Source organism: Miniopterus natalensis, chromosome 9 (assembly GCF_054644295.1).
Source record: "Miniopterus natalensis isolate mMinNat1 chromosome 9, mMinNat1.hap1, whole genome shotgun sequence".
Lineage (NCBI taxonomy): Eukaryota > Metazoa > Chordata > Mammalia > Chiroptera > Miniopteridae > Miniopterus > Miniopterus natalensis.
In genome coordinates this window covers 3,064,478-3,079,311 of record NC_142089.1, presented here as the reverse complement: position 1 = coordinate 3,079,311, position 14,834 = coordinate 3,064,478, and the positions used below count along the sequence as shown (strand labels likewise).

General features: G+C 56.3%; 1 protein-coding gene across 1 annotated transcript in view; it reads left to right on the top strand.

Annotated features, from left to right (window-relative positions):
- The window catches only part of FHAD1 (forkhead associated phosphopeptide binding domain 1), an 80,574-nt gene extending 76,276 nt beyond the window's left edge, over positions 1-4,298 (top strand). The window contains exons 32-33 of the mRNA XM_087820775.1: positions 364-417; positions 4,182-4,298. Of these exons, the coding sequence (XP_087676901.1) occupies positions 364-417; positions 4,182-4,298 (171 nt within the window). The remainder of the gene's footprint in view (positions 1-363; positions 418-4,181) is intronic.
- The last annotated feature ends 10,536 nt before the right edge of the window (positions 4,299-14,834 follow it).

Here is a 14,834-nt window from a genome sequence, read left to right as displayed (position 1 = left end):
GGACCCCGCTGCAGGACTCCAGCCTTCCCCTGACCTGGGAGGCCCTGTTTCCAGCAGAAGCAGATTTGTCCTCAAGAGGATTACAGGTCACTCCAGGGCCCTCGGGGGACCAGCCTCCTCCTCTCAGATCCCCCGGAATCTGGGGCAGGGATCCCTAAGGGGCTCAGCGGGACAGCGCAGCATCGCCCCAAAGCCACGCCCCCTTCCGCAGACCCACTCTCTCCCCTCACCCCGCGCCTGGGAGGGCCCACCAGCCCGTCCCGATGGGCAGCATCCGAAAGTTGAGAAAAACCCATTTTCTTCAACGCGAAAGTCAAAGAGGATCATGCGCTAAATTTTGTCACTATTTTTTCTGTATTAAAGAGACGAATGTTTGTAGAGACCATGAAAAACAAGATGCAGAACCCACACTTCCAGGTGAGCTGAAGGAGAGGCGAGGAAGCAGTCGGGGGGCCGCGGGGACCGGCCGTCAGGGACCCCCGTCTGTAATGTGCCGAGTATCTAGCGCGCCAGGCACGGAGCTGGGCATCCCCTCATTTAACCTTCACAGCGACCCTCTGCGGTGGGTATTGTCATCCCCAGTAATCAGATGAGGTGTCTAAGGCTCAGAGACGGTGAGTAGTTTGTCCAGAGCCACACAGCTAAGTAGGAGATCCCACACCCAGGTGACCACGGCCTGCCCGCCTCGAGGTAGAAAACGTCCAGGTAACAAACCTGGCACGCTTCGGGCGCCGTTTCTCTTGAATTTCGAGGAAGCATCCTCTAGAACACTCTTTTTTAAGAGCTGAGAATCAGGCCTGAAATCGTCAGCCCGCTGAAACGTTCCGCTCGTGACTCAGCCCAGGAACCGGGGCTGAGCCGCCGCACTCCCGCCTCGCAGGGCGTGGAGCCAGGCTCCCGGACGCCGGGCCGCAAACACGTGTTCGCTGGATGAGAGAGAGGAGATATATTTGAGTTTGATGAAAGGCCACCGTCATTCTGAGACAACGAAATTAGCACTGGGGGGAAAGCAAATGATTCTAGGTAAGGAATGTTTTGGGAAAATAGAAGCCTCTTTTCAACCAGCATCTTTGTTCTAAGACCAGAGGGGTGGTCACTCCCCAGAGCAGGATGTCAGGGGGCTAGAGAGCGTCCCGAGGGACCCCCGACATCCGAGACCCTTGTCACCCTGCAAAGTAGGAAGAGTGGGAGCCTTGTCACTTACTCGTCCGTCCACACGGCTGAGCCCAGGCAGAAGCCACCCGCAGCTGGGCGTTGTCTGAGGACCGCCTGGGATGGAAGATGACGGGAGATACCGGGTGGGCCCGGTGCCTTCGGCGTTGGAGGAACGTGTGTTTCTCGGAGATGTGAAGGGCCCTGGAACTGCAGGCCGCCTCTGCTCTTAACGGGGTGTGCGTGGATGGCGGGACAGATGGTGGGGCGTCAGCCCAGAGCAGCCTGAGCTCCCGGTTCGCCAGCTTCCCGCCCGCCCTCAGAGGCTCGGCGTCTAGGGCCTCCTGGCACAGAAGGGTTTCCTCCAGGCTCCTGGCAAAGCGTGGCTCTCCCCGGGGTCTCCTTCCCCCGCAGTGTGCCTGAGTCCTCGTGGGCATGGAGTCACGGCGGCCACCTAGAGGGAGGCGGGGCCCGTAAAATCCCCTCTTTCCGCCCGGCCCGCTCAGGAAGGGGTCTCACCTCGAGCAAGCTTCAGGCTGGCAGCTCCTTCCTTTCCGGGGTCCTGTGGGCTTTTGTTTTCTGTCCCCCAAAACGCCATTCGCTGACTTGATTTGATTTTCATTGGGGCTAACAGTCTTCTATAATTATTTGTCAGCTGAATGCTACTGAGGAAAATCTCCTAGTTAACAAATATTTATCGAATACCTCGTCTAAGCCACATGCCGTGCCAGGCACTGGGGGTGGAAAAGTAAACAGAAAGATACTCTGCAGGCACCTATTCGTGCAACAAACACTTACGGAGCCTACAGGCGATGTGTCCAGGTTCCGCCCAGGTGCTGGGATTCGATCGTGGATCCTCAGTGGGGCGGCACTACCCCTAAGAGGGCAGAATTCCTTTTTTAAGATGTATAACCACAGACATGTACAGTGCTGTCCCTAATATTAACATCTCATGGGGGTGGGAGTGAACAGGAAAAAATGTCTAATCTGATTTTTTAAAACGTCCACCTGGGTGTCGCTGTTTCAATGACTGGCTTCTACCCCGGGCCTTTCATTCTAGGGGTGAGGCTTCCAAACCTCCACGCTGAAGGCGTGGTGATCACCTGAGGCCCCCGGGTTCGGGGGGGGCCCTGCCCCATTTTCCCTGCCCTTCCTGCCCTCATTTGCGGTTTCAAATCTCTCATTCCCCATCTCTCCCTCTTCCCAGTCACCCGTGCCAGCTGCCCTCTGCGGCCCTGCCCTTGCCACCCAAGAAAGTGGAGGCGCCCTGGCCGTGTGGCTCAGTGGTTAGAGTGTCGGCCCGCGCACCAAAGGGTCTTGGGTTCGATTCCAGTCAAGGGCACATGCCTGGGTTGCAGGTTCAGTCCCCGGCTCCGGTCAGGGCACATGCTGGACGCAACCAGTCGATGTGTCTCTCTCACATCAGCATTTCTTTCTCTCTCTCTCTCTCTCTCTCTCTCTCGCTCCCTTCCACTCTCTCTGAAAAGCAATGGGAAAAATATCCTCAGGTGAGAATTAAAAAAAAAACTGGGCCAAACCCCCAAGCTGCTGGCGGACCTCGGGGCAGGAGACCCTGGACAGAGGGCCCTTTTTACAAACTTCCTGGCTCTGATTCCGACAGCCAGCCCCACACCGGGTCAGGGCCCTGGCGTTTGGGAACCATCCACAGCCAGCGATTTTATTGAAAATGAAATAACAAGGGCTGTAAAGGGAAGGTGGTTTCCAGAGGAAAGTTTCCAGCACTTGCCGTCTGTTTTCACCTCCCCGGCGTTCCAACCGCGGCACACGTTGTGGGCTAGTTCCGAGAGACGCCAGCCCTCTCGCCCTGAAAAGATTTTGCACACGGCCTCAGGACACATCCGGGGCTCCTGCGGGCCGCGGCCCGGGCTCCGGAGGGGCTGGCCACGCCTGTCCAGAGGTGAAAGGAGCTCAAGAGGTGGTCCAACAGCCCCCCCCATTGAAATCTACCCAGAACCTCCTCTCGCCCCCCAGGGAAGACAGGGCGGATGCTCTGGTCCCTGCTTGACAGATGAGGAAACCGAGGGCCATGTAGTCAGTGGCAAAGCTGTAAGTGGCAAAGCTGAAATGCAACCACCCACAGCCCTCTTCCCCCAGGGGTATTGTGTCCTCACAGGGGAGTCAACCCACAGGAAGTAGGGCTGGAATTTGAAGCTTGCTGTAAAGCTTGCAGGTTATAGTCTATCCACAGGAGGTGCCAAACCGTGAGAGAGGGAGAGAGATTTTTGGGTTGCAACTAATACAAACCGATTCAGACAGAGGGAAGGGGCTCTTACAAGGATACCGGAGAGAGTATCTCATAAGAAACAGAGCTGAAAGAGAGTCTGGCCTCAGAAGAGACCGGGTGAGCCGTGGGATCCCAGGCACCATGTCTCCTACACACACACACACACACACACACACACGCACGCACACACACACACACACACACACCCCTCTCTGTATCCCTGCTGCCCTCAAGGTCCCCCAGTTCAAAGGACCAGCTCAGGGAGCCAGTAACCTCTCAGAGCCCATTAACCCCCAATCCTGGCAGAGCTCCCCTTAAAAGCCCAGCCGGGGCCGAGTGTCCGCTCAACTATGACCAGGGCTAGGGCCACACACATGGCTCTGGGGGGGGGCACTACTCAGAAAAGGGCTAACCGGACGCCCCCCAATATCCTCATTGTCCCTCCTATGACGTCAGAGACATACGACCTGCAGTTCGGTAACCACTTTTCAGGAGAGGGACCCTGCAACACAGTGAACGCGCCCATCCCGAGAAGCCCCGGGGACATAGAGGGGCGAACATTACCCGTACACCTGGAGGGGGGACGCCAGGCTTCCCTTCGCCAGGCTGACCGTGGGCAGCACGAACGCGGCGGGCCGCGCTGGCTTCCTTTCGCTCATATCTATGTGTCCACAGACTATAGATTTTTTTAAGATGAGTTTTATTTTGAGTGGGGGGAAAACACACCATTTGAGTGGAAACGCAATCACAGAGTTAGCGCGTTCATTTCTCTTGCTCGTTGAAGGTTGGAGCCAGAAAAGCCACCCCAAGGATGGGCCAAGAGAGGGAGACGCTAAAGAGAGATTCGTCCAGCAAATCCAGCCAGAGCCTGCTGCTCTCGAAGCCCGGGGGATGCAGCTAGAAAGGCCGCCCCGCGTGGCCCCGCCGGGTCCTCCGTGAGTCCGTGCGGTTCGTCTGTGTCAAAACGCTAAGCTGCTTTTGTAGGACTTAAAAGATTGTTTCCGCAGCGTGTTGCTTCCGAGACTGGTGTTTTGCACAAGGCTGTATTTGGGAGTGTGGGGGGCGAGGGGCTGTTTTTTAAACTACCCAGTGACGGATACACCCTCAGGCATATGACGGACAGAGGCCTGAAACCCAGACCCCTGGGCCTAGCAGATTATGCGGTTCCACGTTTGAGATGTGACGAACCCAAATGTCCCGCCGCCAAGGAGCTCCAGGAAACCCACCGTTAAGAAAACCCCAGTCTGACCCCAGGGCCACAGGATAGACTGGTAACCTCAGGGCTGCTGGGACCGTGGTAGAGTAGACTTATACCTGTTTATTGTAATAAATGTAGGACGCCAATCAGTTTTGTCGCTGCCAGAACCATGACTGACGTTTGTTTATATGGCACTCTGCCCTTTCAAAACGCCTCCCATCCAATCCTCCCCCAAGCCCTGGGGGTAAATAGTGTTACGTTCCCTTATTTAACAGATGAGGAAGCTGAGGCCCAGAGAGGTTGAGTGGCCTGTCTAAAGTCACACAGCTAGTAAATGCAAGAGTCGGGTCTGGAGCCCAGGTCTCCAGCTGCATCTCAAACTGCCCGTTTTGCTACCCCAAGATGGCCCCGTAGCTCAAGCCCCAGGCCATCAGAGAGACCAAGTACCCAGTCCCCAAAGAGCACACACTGCCCGGGTGGGCACACCCCTTTTCGTGGCCTGGGGAGAGGTGGGGGCATCGCTCTTGCCCTGCGCTCTGCTCCTCCCGCGTCCGGCCCGCTGTCCCGCCCGCCGGCCCCACCCTGCCTCTCGTTCGGCCAGGACAGCCAAACAAAACCGGAGGAAGCGCCAGAAGTCATGAATATCACTTGTTTTTTTATTTTTCAAAAGCCACAATAAAAATATTTTTATATTTCAAAACCAGATGCATTCTTTATACTGATTAAAACTAGAAGGGAACAGATTTTTCTTGGTGTGAAATTCCACCGAAGGTATATCCTGCACAGGGTCAGGATCTAAAGTCAGTGAGAAAGGTGCACATGACCTGATCTTAAAAATGCTCTCGAAAATTCTGGAATTTTTTTTTTTTTTTACATAGTATTATTTCTACTGTACCATGTCCCAAAAGTCCAAATGCAAGTTTTCCTCCAGCGTCCGAAGAGATCGCTTGGTTAGGCAGTGGTTCAAACAGCTGGCTCGTGTTTGGGAGCCAAATTGGGGGCGGGGGGGGGGTTGGTTGGTTGAACGTGTGTATTTGAATTTGCGTAAGTTGAATGTAGTGCCCATGTGATCCATATCTGAGGTCTTTCAAAGGCCGTGTTAATTTTTATCCTATGACCATTATGACCCATGATGGCAATTTCTCTTCACTCCTTGAACTAGGTAGCTTTTGGGGTGTCTCCACAGCCACACAGCCCCTTCCCCCAGCCCCCAGTCAGGTTCGCCCTACTTAGTGCTGCTCCCTTGGCCACAGCTGGCTGGCCGAGGGGTAGACATCCTGCTCCAGCCGGGCCAATCAGGTTTCTCTTCTCACTCAAGCTGGGCCAAGCAGCATCCCTGGTGGGCTCTGGGATGCCACCCAGGTCGTCAGTGGTGCTGGCGCTGGGCGTCTGATGCAGTTCCCGGGCTGGGGTGGCCGTTCCCCACCTCGTGTTTGGAGAAACAGAGCCAGCCTTCGGGCAGAGAAGGCTGGGGTAGGTGTGCAGCAAGTCGAGGCGAGAAACCACGGCCCCCCAGAGAGACAGCGAGCAGACCCTACCTGCCCCCCAGTCGTCGCCTCCCTCCCTCTACTGTGTAAGCTGAAGGCGAGGTGCCTGACTTGCCAGCCTCCCTTGCAGCTAGAACTGGCCATGTCGCTCAGTTTAGACCAATGACACGTAAGTGAAGGCCCCCGGGGAGGGCTTCCTTCTGCAACAGAAAGCGAGCCTTCGCTGGGAGAAAGCGTGGTGCCCTTTCTCCCTTGGCCTTGTCTCCTTTCTGTCTCCCGGGGCTCAGACCTGGAGCCGGAGCAGCCATCCGGGGATCACCAGGCACCAAGCGAAAGGCCCAAGCCCGCCTCCAGGGACAAGGGAAGGGCGAGAAGGGCCTGGGACGGCACCCCGTGCTCCGCACCACGCCAGCACTGCCTGCCTCTGTGGAAGGCAATAAACGTCTCCCCGTTTAAGCCACTGCAGCCAGGCGTACCTGCTTGTGCTGTGGGACAAACCACTCAAAACACAGTCACTGGAAATGACACTATTCTCTCTCGAGCTGGGCACTCACGCGGGGCGGGGCTGGCTGGGCTGGGGCCAGGGAGTCCAGGAGGGCCTCGTTCACATGCCTCGTCCCTGGCAGGCAAGTTGGGTTAGGCCAGTGGTTCTCCATCAGGGACGATTTTGCCCTCCAGGAGACATCTGGCAATTTCTGGACACAATTTTGGTTGTCACAGCTGGGAGGAGGGTGTGGGGAGGGTGCAGCTATCCATGAGCAGAGGCCAGGGCTGGTGCTGAGCATCCTACAGTGCCCAGCGCTGCCCACAACAAGGACGAATTTGATCCGCAGTGTCAGCAGGAGCGGGAATGAGAAGCCCGGTCCAGAGAGGCACCCACCGGGACGGTCTGTCTCTGCTTGCGGGGTCTCTCGCCGCCCAGCTGGCTAGACCAGGCCCTTTGGTGTGTGGGTGGGCACGGGTTCCCGAGGGCAGCAGGAGAGGTGGGGCCCCAAGGCACAGACACTTCTTACCTGCCCCGCGTCTGTTACTATCCCACCAGGCCCAGCAAGTCACGTGGCCGGAGTCCGCTTGGGAGGGGCTCCCAGTGTTTGCAACCTACCCCCATCCAGCGCTGGGTTATTTGAGCCCGAATGCAGCCCAGCTGATGATAAAGGAGGGGATTGCCTTGATTCCTGATAACTTTCTGGTTCCCAGCCTCTTTCCTTCAGAAAGCCGGTTCCCACGCCTGCCCTTGGGTTCCACTAGGACCCTTTGTATCACTCAGGATCCTTTGGGACAGTCAGGAACTGGCTTTCCTTCCCCGTAGATGCCTTTTTGCTTCAGCTGGTCTGAGTTTCTGACATTTGCAACAAAAATGACCTTCACTAAGACTCTCTGCTCCACAGCTGCCTCTGGGAAGCTACCAGAAGCCTCTCCCCTGGCGTTGTATCAAGGTCCAGCAAGGGACCTGCAGTCCCCAAGCCCTCCCAATCTTCTGATCCCCCAAGGAGCTAAGACAAACAGCTTCCTCCCACGCTCGCCGGTGGCAGCCCACTGGCTCCTCGGATTCGTGACTTTGCAGATAAGCTGCCCTTCTCCGGCGACTTGGCAGAGCCCCTGAGCCTGCTGCTGTGGAAACCAGAGTCGGGAAGTGCCTGCAGAAAAAGGGCTTCTGGATCCGCATCCCAGGGTGCACGCCTGGTGAGCGGGGTGGCTTCCAGGTTTTGGGGGGGGGGGTCTCAGGGACGAAAGCAACACGCTGACGACGACGAGAGGAAACCCAAGCCAGCCGATGCGCCGGGGCCCCTCCGTTTCATGCCGAGGCCTCGGGAGGCGGGAGGCAGGTCGCCCGGGGAGGGTAGACTATTTCGGCTTATCGACTTGGCCTCATTTCCATCAAGATGTGCTGCCTGCATCCATCTGCTCAGTGTCCCCAGTTATTTTGGGCCAATTCACGACCTTATGTGCCTGCTTTTGTCTCGAAACATTTTCCTTTGCCTGTCTGTTCCCCAGGAGCCCGCTGCGATGCCTCTGTTCTGCGGTGGGGAGGCCTTAGCAGGCTCCTCGCTCTGCGTTTCCTCAGCGTGAGCATCTTGCTCTCCTTCCTGAGACCCTAAGATATTGGAGGCAGAACATTCTGGCTCCTGGCTCGCTGCGGTCTTATCACCCTGGAGGCCAGAGGTGCCCTGTGGCTGATAAACCCCTCTTACGGTTAAACCACCAGCCTTCATTCACTCGGGCAACAAATACCGGGTGCCTCCTACACACCAGGGACCCGGGGGTCCTGTGCTAGGCCCCGTGGTCCTGGCCTGTGCTCCCCTTGCTCCCCCCGCCCTGATCTGCTGCTCTCCTGAGAAGGAATCGGGATCGTTCACTTACTGGGCACGTTGCACCGCAGAGCCCACGCCTCTGGCGTTCGCATCCTCTCTCCTTCCTGTGGAGTCGCTGCCGGGTATTCTGTAGAGAGAGCTGCATGCAGCAGTGACCCTTTTCTGGAAGTTTCTCTGTGCCCTTCAACAGCTGACGTTCAATGGCTAATAATAGGGAACTTTTTATAATGCCCTTGGCAAGCCGTCGGCCACTGCGCGGAGCACGGTCCAGACATCTGCCCACTTGGTCCGCACCCACGGTGGGTGTGACTCCTGTTTCATCTGTGAAAACGAGTGGGAAGTAACCTGTCCAAGACCGAGAGTGTGAGAACCCAGGCTCCATGCCTTAACTGGTCCAGGAACCTGCAGGTCCTCTACTCCTCGATGAGGTTGGGGTCAGGGACTGTCTGTAAAGGGCCATTTCGCTCTGTGGACCAGAGAATCTCTGTCATCACTGCTCAACTCTGCCGTTGCAACATGATCCCCAAACAGGTGAGCATGGCTGCATTCCAATAAAACTTTATTTATAAACACAGACGGTGGGCCGGACATGCCGACCCTGTGTTGACCTCGCACCCAGACTAGATTGTTAAAATCTGCCTGGCTACGGCCTGCTGCGTGGCTACCAGGGAGGCGGACTGTCAGCATCTCCACCACTGAGAGCATTCTGAGCTTTACTATGTGCCTTGTACGACACTAAACACTTTATATAAAATTTCTCATTTAATCCCCTTGAGTGCTCCAGGAGGGGGTAATTAATGCCATTTTATAGACAATGCAACTGAGGCCAGAAAGGTAAAGTCACTCTTCCAAGGTCATCCACTGAGATTTTCAAACTCCTAACCGTGACCCACGCTGCCTTTTACCGTGGGAGCCCTACGCCTGGACAGCTGGGAGTCTGGCCAGTGAATCTGGAGCCCTGCCTTCTGCTGGACCCAGTGTGAAAGACCCGAGCTTCCTCACACACGCCTACCTCTAGGCAGCCTGGTTTACTAGCCCCCTTCTGAGAGCCACCTGCTTCCTCTAGTTAATACCTTAGGTCAGGTGCCCCTGGCCTGGGCACGGGGCTCTCTGCCTTCCATCTGACTTTGCCCAGCTCTGCATTACGCTAATTTTACAATTTCCCTTCTGGCTTCCCAAATTCTCGATGCCCCTGCAGCAGCCACATGCAGCATTTCTCTGCACCTTTCATTTATTCCTGCCTCCCTGTCTGCTGACCACAGAGCTCTAAGTGACCTCAGGGCCACACTGATGCCCAAGGACCAGCAGGTCACCCGGCCTCAATCCCTATCTGATGCCGCTGACACTGTCCTCGGAGGAGCAGGGGACAGACACCTGAGAGGTTTGTTTTTTGAGAGCTCCTGTTATCTTTTGTGTTGAGTCATGTGGGTGCATAGAGGTGTCATTTTAGCAGCTTCTCTTTCCTGGCAATGACCTTGAGACCTAAAAATGGGCCACTGGATGCCATGGAGGGGGCAGTGAGAAAACACCCGGTCCGTCCCCAGCCCCTAGACAGAGCTGGCCACCTTGCATTCATTTGACAATTACTTCTTCCAGGCCGGGCCCCATGCTGGGCCCTGAGGAGCCAACCTTGGACCAGGGAGACAGCTCCCTTCCCCCAGGAAGCTGTGTTGGGGGTGTGGGGTGGCGTCAGATTTCTTATTAATCTTCACTCAAGGATATGCTTATTGATTTTAGAGAAAGGGCAAGAGAGAGAGAGAGAAACATCTGTGTGAGAGAGAACATCGATTGGCTGCCTTCCCTACGTGCCCCAACCAGGGATCGAACCTGCAACCTAGGTATGTGCCCTGACCAGGAATCGAACCTGCCACCTTTTGGTGCACAGGATGAGGCGCCAACCATTGAGCCACCCAGCCAGGGCAGTGTCAGATATTTTATTAACAGCTTCACTGTGGGCGTAATACGTGCCGAGTCCCAGCCACAGGACAGTTTAGCAGGAAGAGTTGTAACCTCTCCCAGCCCCCGACTATGGGGTCCAACAAATCTCACTCTTCCAACTCTTCCAAGCACTGCTCCTCCCTCTCTCCTGCTCATGACCAGGGGAATCCCAGGACCAGAACCCACTGCCCAGCACCCTGAGTGATTAAGGCTTTGATCGCCAGAATGTGGACTTAAGCTGCTTTCACGGTGACATAAAAATCACAACCGGCTGCTCATGGTCACTTTTGGAAGGGGCCCCGGGGGCACCTCCCGTGCAATAGGGCCCCCCACACACACACACACTCACTCACACAGACTCTCTGAGAGTTTAAAACAGGCTTAAACTCAGGCCTCTTAAAATTGGATGGTGAACTGGCTGGGGCTTAACAGAAGCAGAAAACACGCTCGGCTTTTTCCCCAGCCCACCCTGCCCAGTTGAGCGTATGCAACCAATCTGAAAGGCGATCTCAGTTTGCAGGTAGATTCATCGCATCCAAGATACCCACTAAACAAGAGCTCCATAGGTAGACGGCTTGGTTTCCAATGACCCGCGAATGGGTTGACCAGAGACAGCTTGGTTTCCGATGACCCCGCGAATGGGTTGACCAGAGACGGCTTGGTTTCCAGTGACCTGCGAATGGGTTGACCAGAGATGGCTTGGTTTCCAGTGACCTGCGAATGGGTTGACCAGAGATGGCTTGGTTTCCAGTGACCTGCGAATGGGTTGACCAGAGATGGCTTGGTTTCCAATGACCCGCGAATGGGTTGACCAGAGACGGCTTGGTTTCCAGTGACCTGCAAATGGGTCAACCAACTGTCCTCCTCATGCCCTTTTCCTCCCACCCTGTCCAGCGGTCCCCTAAGCACCTGCCTGACACAGCCCCTTCCCGGTGCCCTCTTTGCTCAGCTTCCACACCTGGCAGGAGGTGAGTGATGCCCTGAGACCGAGGCTGTGACCCACCCGCTCCCTGCCATCACCCCTCCAGTGGCTCCAGATGAGTACTGAGGCCCTCCCTAAACCTCGCCTCTGTGCGTCTTCTCAGCCCATCGAGAGTGTCTGCGGTGATTAACCAGTAAGCTGGTCTTTATAGAGCCATGTCCTGTGCTTTGAGCCAACTTCCTCTCGGCCGGCCTCCCTGATCCCTTCTTGTTTTCTCAGCATCTCAGAGGGGAGGGACCCCTCAGTTCCTTCAGGCTCTGAAACACCCTCTGTATTCACTCCATCAGCCCCATCGCCCAAGAGCTCTCCCCAACCCCTCTGTTTCTCCCCCCTCTTTTTCAAAGTGCAGTTGTGTGTGTGTGTTTTTGTTCGTCTTTTGAGGACATTTCCCCCATTGCTTTTCAGACAGAGTGGAAAGGAGGGAGGGAAGCGGACAGAGCGATAGAAAAAAAAACAAACATCAATGTGAGGGACACCTCGACGGGCTGCCTCCTGCACTCGCCCCGACTGGGGCCGGGGGGCGAGCCTGCAACCCAGGTACGTGCCCTTGACCGGGACTCGGACCTGCGGCCCTTCCGTGCGCCGGCCGACACTCTAACCACTGAGCCACCCCAGCCAGGGCATCTGTGTGTGTGTTTTTAATACTTTACCCCTCCCCATAAGACAGCGACACCAGTAGGTGTGGGAGGAACAGGAGGAACAGAATTCCCCGGTGACTAAGGCAGCAGCCTGGCTCCCGACGCCGGGGTGCCGTCAGAGCTGGCTCTCGCCCGCCCCGCGTCTGTAAAAATCCTCTGCCGAGAGTGTGATTTTTCCTGGAGATCATTCTTTCCACATGACCAAATGCTGTAATGCGTAACCAGCCCAGCCCAGATCGCTTCTCTCCGCCCGGATCCGCGCTCGGGGCACAGCACCAGGGTCATTGGAAAGTGATTTCCCTAATGAGCAGGCAACCGATAGTTCCTGGGAGTTTTCTAAGCTAATCAGTGCTCCGCAGTTAGCCAGCTTTTCCTTTCACCACTTTTCTAAAGATGTGCTTCTCCTGAAGTCCAACAGCCTCAGAAGGAAAATGTCCGAGGAAAACGCAGCCCCCAGCATCATCTCTGGCTTTGGAGCAGATCGACGGTTGTCTTTTATAGGCAGGGCCCGGCCGAGGCCTGCAGAGGGGCCGAGCACGGGGCAGCTTGACTCTCTTCCTGGGGTCACAGAGCCTCAGGACTCAGAGAACCTGGGGGGAGATCACCCCAAGGTGTTAAAAGGGCTGGCCCTTCATTTCCGCCCTTCACTTCCTGAGCTCGGCCTGCATATAACAGCAAGTCCTGGGCTTTCCACTCCCCTTTTCCAAGATGCAATAGGTAATGATCAGGAATCCCCCAACCTGGGCATCGAGGCACCGGCCCCGCCTCCCCAGGGTGGTCTCCGCTCAAGAGGGGTGTTTAGTGTGAATAACTCACACTGAACAGGTTTTTCACACATATGTAAGTTGTTTTGTAAGGACGCAAACCCTAACACGATCTCTTCCCTGTTAAAAGTTTGCTCCCACGTCAAGCAGATGCAAAGCATTTCGTAATAAAGGCAGCCCTGTTTCATGCAGATCCATCATAAATCAGGTTAAAGCCACTGGGGTCCGTCAGATATATTTTGAAGCAATTAGCTGTTTTGTGAGGAAGACAGAATTTGGCAACACGAGACTCTGTAGACAGAATTTTTAAGTTTCCGTCTATGCCCTGTCCCTAGTCTTTTGCATTTCGTGAAAAACAAAGTGTTGTACTTCTGTTAGGTCCTCCAAGGCCACGTGTGGGAGATACAGAAACGTGTCTTTGCAAGTAGCTGGGCCAAACTGCCCGAGACTGACAGAAACTTCATTCCAAGCTTTCAAAAAAAAACACACAAAAACAAAGTCATGCCATTTAAACCTGAACATCTTTATTGAACTCAGAAATCTCAAAAATAAGTTAATGGAAATTTCATGTTTTCTGAACGCTGAAGTTTTTTTCTCAATGTCATTCTTTTTTAAATGCCTTTTAAATTCATTCAACAGCAGGGTCCATGGGGCGGGGGGGGGGGGGAACATCTGTAATACCTTCAACAATAAAGATAAATTTTAAAAAGTAAAATATAAATTAATTCAGCAATGTTCTTAAACTGTAGCAAATCGACAAATTATCAGCTGAGGGTCTGTTGGTGCAAATCACTTTGTAACAGCTGCTGGCCTGACCTCAGGTGCATCTCTGCCTCCAACGTTGTTCCTTATAAGCCCTGCCCATGTTCTCTCTGCTCCTTGACTAGTGTGAGGGGCTTCTGCATCGGGGTCTGCAGCATCCTCCTAACATTTGAGGGAGTAAAACAATGCACGTCCTCCACCTAGATTAGTGATTCCAAACTTCAGGGAGCACAACTCCCCTGGGTGCTTGTTACAATGCAGAGTGCCAGGCCCTTCTCTGAGATCCGTTTTGTGTCTGGATTGGAGCTCAGGACTCTGTATTATTAACCCCCATCACCCCTTGTACACCGCTCCCCCCTTGGGTTTCTTCGGCTGGAGAGCCACAGCTTTGCAGTTTGTAGGTGACAGGCCAGACCCTAGGGAGAAACCCCATCCCATGAGCCTTTGGAGAGGACGTCTCCTCTGGGGCCCTCTCCGAAACAGCAGCATCCCGATCTCCCTGCCGGCTCCCCTAAAGCAGAGTCACAGGGTGCGCGGCCCAGCACCCACTCTGCCCCGTCATCCATGGGATGCGCTGGGTCAGGGGGATGCGCTGGGTCAGGGGGATGTGATGCGCTGGGTCAGGGGGATGCGCTAGGTCAGGGGGATGGAGGGCCAGCCCCTCCCCCGGTGCGCTTTCCCCCCAGTCTCCCAACACCTCAGGGCTGAGGCCCAGCCCCAGCTCCCTCGCCGCCGCCGGCCCATCCTTTCCCAAAAGACGCAGCAGCTCCCGCTGTGTCTCCGTCTGAACGGGGGTCCCTGCTCACCGGGTCCACCTTCATCCCCAAGCTACCGCCGGAGCGTAACCACCAGTCGTCTCCATGACAACCGACAGGATGTCACGGACCCAGGATAACGACTCCATCGCGCTGAGGTTCCAGAGAAGGGGTCGGGGGCGGTGACACCGCCCCCCCCCCCCCCGAGCCCCCAGCCCCGACCCACACCCAACCTGCAGGGGAGGAGCCCCTCTTCCCGGGCCCCCAGCCCGACCTCTCCCGCTCAGGGCGCAGTGAGGGATGGATTTTTACGGAGACCCCCCCCTTGCCCCCCGTCTTACGGGGCGCATGGCGGCGGGCTGGGCGCCCCCAGCACCCTCGCGCCCCCGGGAATGACGCGGCGCGCGCGCCGGCGGCGCAGGGCCCGGGGCGGGGGCGGGGGCGGGGGCGGGGGCGGGGCGCGGGCGGGCCCCGGGGGGCGCAAGTCCCACCCTCGGGGCGGCGCCTGGCGCGGGGAGTGTCAGGAAGAGGAAGAGCGCGGCCAGAGGCGGCGCGGCGCGCGGCGGGCGCGCAGGGCCGGGCGGGGGGCGCGCGGGCCACC